This window comes from Marmota flaviventris, chromosome 3 (assembly GCF_047511675.1).
Source record: "Marmota flaviventris isolate mMarFla1 chromosome 3, mMarFla1.hap1, whole genome shotgun sequence".
In the NCBI taxonomy this organism is placed as follows: Eukaryota; Metazoa; Chordata; class Mammalia; order Rodentia; family Sciuridae; genus Marmota; species Marmota flaviventris.
In genome coordinates, this window is record NC_092500.1 from 20,679,280 (window position 1) to 20,685,279 (window position 6,000).

At 37.4% G+C, this 6,000-nt stretch overlaps 1 protein-coding gene across 2 annotated transcripts in view; it reads right to left on the minus strand.

Moving 5' to 3' along the window:
* Window positions 1–3,381, minus strand: part of Slc17a8 (solute carrier family 17 member 8) — a 46,519-nt gene extending 43,138 nt beyond the window's left edge. For both annotated transcript variants that reach the window (XM_027929351.2, XM_027929350.2), the window contains exon 1: window positions 3,281–3,381. In XM_027929351.2, coding sequence (XP_027785152.2) covers window positions 3,281–3,381 — 101 coding nt within the window. The remainder of the gene's footprint in view (window positions 1–3,280) is intronic.
* Window positions 3,382–6,000: the final 2,619 nt, after the last annotated feature.

A 6,000-nucleotide genomic window follows, 5' to 3' on the forward strand; every position in this document is an offset into this window, starting at 1 on the left:
CACAGAAGTACAGGGGAGAACAATAGTCACTAGAAGCTAGGAAGGGAAGGGAAAGGGGAAATAGAGTTGGATAACCAGTACCAAAATACATTAGATAGGAGGAATCAATTCTAGTATTCTACAGCACAGTAGGGGGTCACAGTTTACAACAACTTAGTACATATTTATAAAGAATTAGAGGGCTGGGGCTGTGGCTCAAGTGGTAGCGCGCTCGCCTGTCATGCATGCGGCCCGGGTTCGATCCTCAGCACCACATACAAACAAAGATGTTGTGTCCGCCGAGAACTAAAAAAATAAATAAATATTTAAAAAAAAAAAAAAAAAAGAATTAGAGGCGAGAGGGCTGGGGTTATGGCTCAGTGGTAGAGCACTTGCCTGGCACGTGTGAGGCACTGGGTTTGATCCTCAGCACCATACAAAAATAAATAAATAAAATGAAGGTATTGTGTCCATCTACAACAACAACAACAAATATATATATATATATATATATATATATATATATATATATACATACACACACACACATATATATATGTATGTTTTTTTAAGAGCTAGAGGAGAGGAATTCAAAGACTCTAATACAAAGACATTAAAAATGTTTAAGGAGATGGAAATGCTAATTGTCCTGATTTCATCATTTAACATTGTATCAAATTATCACTCTATTCCATAAATATATGCAATTATTATTTGTCAATGAAAAATAAACTAAAAACAAAAATATGGGCATAGAACATCTGGTTTGAAACCCAGCTCTGCGGTTTACAAGCCCCGTGACCTTGCACAAGTTACTTAACCTCTCTGTATCTTGGTTTCCTCATCTATAAAATTATAATAGTCCTGTGTTCGTGGGTTTTTAACAGAATTAAATGGATTACAGTGTCTGTATTATGCTATGTTTTTGCCATTATTATTTTTCACACACAAGCAATCAAAATTTATCCATATTGTCATTGAAGTTGAACAAATCTGCAAGTCCATTTATGGGCATTCATTTCCAGGTTCAATGCCTTCTGTGTCATCTATGTATTCTAATACTACACTTTGGAATATTATCCTATACTTCTGAACTATTACTGGGCCTTTAGCTGATTCCTTGTTCAACTGCTTCTTATCAATGACTTTTCTCCAGGAAAGCTAACAATGCCTGACTGTAATCACCCCATACAAATCAGGAAACAGTTCTTTTTGGGTTTTTGTTGTTGTTGTTGTTGCTGATGTTGTTGTTGTTGTTGGTGGTGGTGGTGGTGGTGATTTGTTTGTTTTGAACATTGGATTCTGTCAACTGATCTTATGTGAAAATCAAAGAGGTAAAGTGGAAAATCCCACTTGGCAGGGCACTTTGCATGTAATTATCTTAAAGACTTAAAATTCACACCAAATGCAGGGTACAGCGAATTGTGGTGTTCTGCTAAAATACCACTAGAACTGAGGATCAACTTGGATGGTCAGTCAAGTAATGTCTAATTTTCCTTCCTCAGCTCATAATTTCTACCTAGAGATTACTGAAAGAAAAGATTCTGGTTCAGCTTTGTTTTTCTCTAAAGTCATTCCATAATTACTACAGCAACGACAATATCTAGCCTTCATTTAGTGTTCAGTGCCTTCTCTGCCTCAAGCATTTTGCTAGTCACTTCTTTTATTGTCCTGTGATGCAATTCAGAGGAAACTGCTCAAAGAGCCTAGACACATAGCTCGATTTTGGGCTGAGGTCACACAACTTGGAAATTACTAATTTTGTTATATCCCTAAGCAAATCTATTTGGTAAACAGAGATCTTGGTGTGTATTATCTAAACAAACATAGTAAAACCAGTGCTTAGGTAAATCTCCTATTTGAAAAAGCAATTAAATTTCAAAAAAACAATTAAACTGCAGTTTCAAAAGAAAATTACTAAATTTTTTTGTTTTGGGGGTTTGTTTGGCAAATCATGGTTTTTATTCCTGACTCTGCCAGATTCCTTTGTCATTGTTTGAATAAGCCAATTAAGCCATTGTGCCTTCTTTTTGCATTTCTAATCAAGTGAAAGCCACACAATAAGATGTTACCTGGGGAGTGTTCAACAGAAGGATAAAGCACTCTTTTAAAAAATGTTATTATAATCATCTTCTATATTTGATTGGTTTGTGGTGCAGTCACTGAGCGAGGTTTTCACCTCTATGTGATAATTCTGCGTAGCTGATCAAAGTCTTTTTGTTTTTAATTACTAAAGTCTAATGAACCCAACGTCATTCTCTTCTTACCAAAGCTCATCAAGAGTGATACAGTGAAATATTTAACTCCAACAGGAGCATGTATGTTATAAAACACAAAACATACAATCTCAGAAATAGGTTGCTGAGAAATAATCCTTTAAATGTAAAAGTTTTTAAATTTAAGAGAGAACATAGAAAAGTTAAAAGGAAATGCCCAGTGACATTTTCCTTCACCAGGATTAGAAATAATTACTCAAACACATAAAAAGCTTATAAAGGGTACTTCTCACATATACTTATATCAAAGAGATGAAGGAGTCATTCTACTTTACACATAAGGACTACTGATTAATTCATCTATAAAACCTGAGATGACATTTACTACATCTATAAAATTTAACAAATTAAAATGTCACATCAATACACCCACTTATGGAAAATGCTCCTGCCAATAATAATATATTTTCCTTTAAAAATATTTACTTTGGGTATGGACTAAAATCTCATTCAGTTATATGATAGTACTGAACATTTCCCACTGCTACATGTAAGATCTTCTGCTTTAATGAATATTAAATCTTTTAAGTGACCTTCTTCAAACTACTGTGTAACTGTCTTTCTCTTTGAAAACTATACAATCAGGAACCACTTTACATATTTTCTATAATAAGCTAACAAAATTATAAATATTTAATTTTCATGTATAGTGAAAACCAAAGTGGAAAACAATGTATTTCAGCTCAAAGCATAATTTACAATTGTTATTACCACTGAATTAACACGAAATATTGTCTCCCTAATTCAATGCCAAACATACCATATGTAACATTACCATTACCAGTAAGTGCTAATCCTGCTGGATAAACAATACTTGTCTTGATATTTCCTAATTCAACCCAATACTTTTCATGCATCTCCCACACTCCCTTTCTGGCACAGAATATTGATTCTAGAAGAGGGGTCCAGAAGCCATCAAATCTGACCCATATCCTCCTCATTAAAATGTGGTTTATAAACATGATACAAAGTTGGCACTGTGATGCTACTCAGAAATAAACCTAAAGTTTACATTCAAACTTTACCTTTGTAAAATCCCCAGCGAATCTCCCACAGCATTCTTCACTCCTTCCTTTCCAGGTTTCAAAATTTTTTCTTTGAAGGTATCAAATACTTTAAAAGGCATTTTGAATTGCGGGGGCACCTATGAGCCGTTAATAATAGTCAGTCTCAGAAACTGTCATTCTTTCTCATTTCTAGCATACGGAGCACTGTTTCACTTGATGAACACCTGGAAGTCAGTTCTCATAGAGGGAACTACTTAAAATCAAAAAGAAGATGAAACCCAACCCAGATTCTTCGAGCAGAGACAACCCTCTCCTCTCCCTCCACAATTAAAAAAAAAAAAAAGGAGGCCCAGGGGTTTCTAGCTGGGAATTCAGCCCCTTGCAAAAGCTACAAGCTCAGCAGCAGCCTGTGGCCGCTGTCTCAGGCAGCCACTCAAACTGAGCGCAGCCTCTCTCCCTCCCTGGCTGCAGCTGGAGAAGCTAACGTGGGCTCCAGCCTACAAGGGGTCCCCAGACGGGCAGCAGCATCTGTGGTTGGGCTCCGGCCCCTCCTGCTTCTCTCCAGCTTGCCTGTGGCTCTCTCCGAGTGATCCTTCCCCAGGTAATGCTATAGTAACCAGCACGACACCTGCCCCTCCGCCACCCAGGCTTATTAATGGGCTCTCAGCCAGAGCAGGCACCCACAGTGAAGTTTATGAAACATTTAAAAGTCCTCTGCTTTTCTGAAGTCTGGCACTGCAGACAGGCTCCCAGCCACCACTTCATGACTTTTATTCTCCTTGTGGGAGCTGTGAAACTGTTCTCAGCCGGGCACTAGCATGGATGTGGTCTCTGGAGGAGCACTTGCACTTGAGTAGGGTGAATGCAAACCCCAAGCCACAACCATCTAGGGGACATTTATTTGCTCCTCATTAACAGAGCAGATTCTCTCAAGGTGTGGCACACAGATGCCATTAGACCATGTGATTGAGAGATCTGAGATCTGCTTAGAATTAAGCATTGGCTCCTCATTGTCCTCCTTATAAATAAACCCTTCTCATAGCACCTAAGGCCCCTCCATGGAACCCTAAGCCTTTTTTCTTGTCCCTCTGCTCTCAGTAGCACAACTTCATTGAACTTAGCAAGTTCCCTGTTGCCTCTCAGGTTTCTTAAGCTATACCCCTGCCTTGGTGAACCCTCTTCCCCCTTCCCCTGGGTAGCCTCTGGAGATTTTCAAGTCTCACAGAAATATCGCTTCCTCTTCAAAGCCTCATAGACAAGGTGAGGTGTCCCTCCCCTGCACCTACAAATCTCCTGTCCTTGGCTCTGGCAAGACCTGACTGGTAACCTATATAAATAGCTACTGGACTGGAGTTGAAATATCAGGTTGCTCCCACATATATGGGCTGTAGAGTGAAGGCTCCATCAATGATCCTGCCAGGAAGAAACAGCCTTTATCTAAGGAGCTCCAATGCTCCACCCCTGCCCCAATGAGAATCATGTGCTGTGCCTACTGAGCTCTTTCCATGGTCCAATATTAAAGGATTAACACAACCTTCTTATCGTTGATTTGTAGTCCATAACTTTTTATTTCCCTCAAATTAATTGACAAGAAACTGAGGCAAAGAGAAATTAGACTTGTCGGAGATCACACAACCAGGAAGTAGCAAGCCAGGCTTCAGATCTAAAACTCCCTGTTTTCTTTTTTTCTCTTTCTTTCTCTCACTCTTCCTCCCTCCCTCTCTCCTCCCTCCTTCTTACCTACCATCACTTTACTGAAGTATATTTTACATTTCATATAATTATTTCTAGCAGACAATTCAAATAATTTTTCATAAATTTACCAAGCTGTACAATCATAACCATGAAGCACTTTGAGAACATTTCTATCACCCTAATAAGATACTGTATATTCACCATCCATTCCATTTACTACCCCTTAACTTGCCCCAGGCAACCACTAATCTACTTTCTGTCTCGATAGATTTGCCTTTTCTGGCCATTTCATATAAATACTACTACGTAATATATGGTCTCTTGTAGCTGGCTTCTCTGATAACTTAATGAATTAAAAAAAAAAGCTGTGGTGAACATTTGCATCCAAGTTTTTATGGGGACATATGCTTTCATTTCTCTTCGGGTAAATAGCTAGGATTGGAATTTCTGGATAATATTGTAAATATATATTTAACTTTTTAAGAAACTGCCAAATTATTTGCCAAAGTGGCTGCACTATTTTGCATTTCCACCAGCATGTATAAAGGTTCTCATTTCTCCACATCTTTGATGATATTTGTTTTCTGTCATTTTTAGTATACCCTTTCTAGTGGGTGTGATAATGACATCTCACTATGGTTTTAATTTGCATTTGCCTGATGACTACTTTGACTGTATTTCCATATGCTTACTAACCATCCAAATTTGTTGATGAAATTTTTATTCAAATATTTTGAACATTTTTAAATGGGTTTTCTCTGCTCATTATTGAGGTATATGATTATATATTCTGGATATAATTCATCAGATATGTGTTTTGCAAATATTTTCTCCCAGTCTGCTGTTTGTCTTCTCATTTTCTTCTGTTTTTAAGTGCAAAAGTTTTGAATTTTGATGTCAAATTTACTCATTTCTTCCTTGATGAACTGTGTTTTTATTGTTATAATTAAAAACTCTTTATCTAACCTGATGCCTCAAAAGTTTTCTCCTAACTTTTATTGTTTTAGAACCTATATTTGCCTATAATTCATTTTCAGTTCATT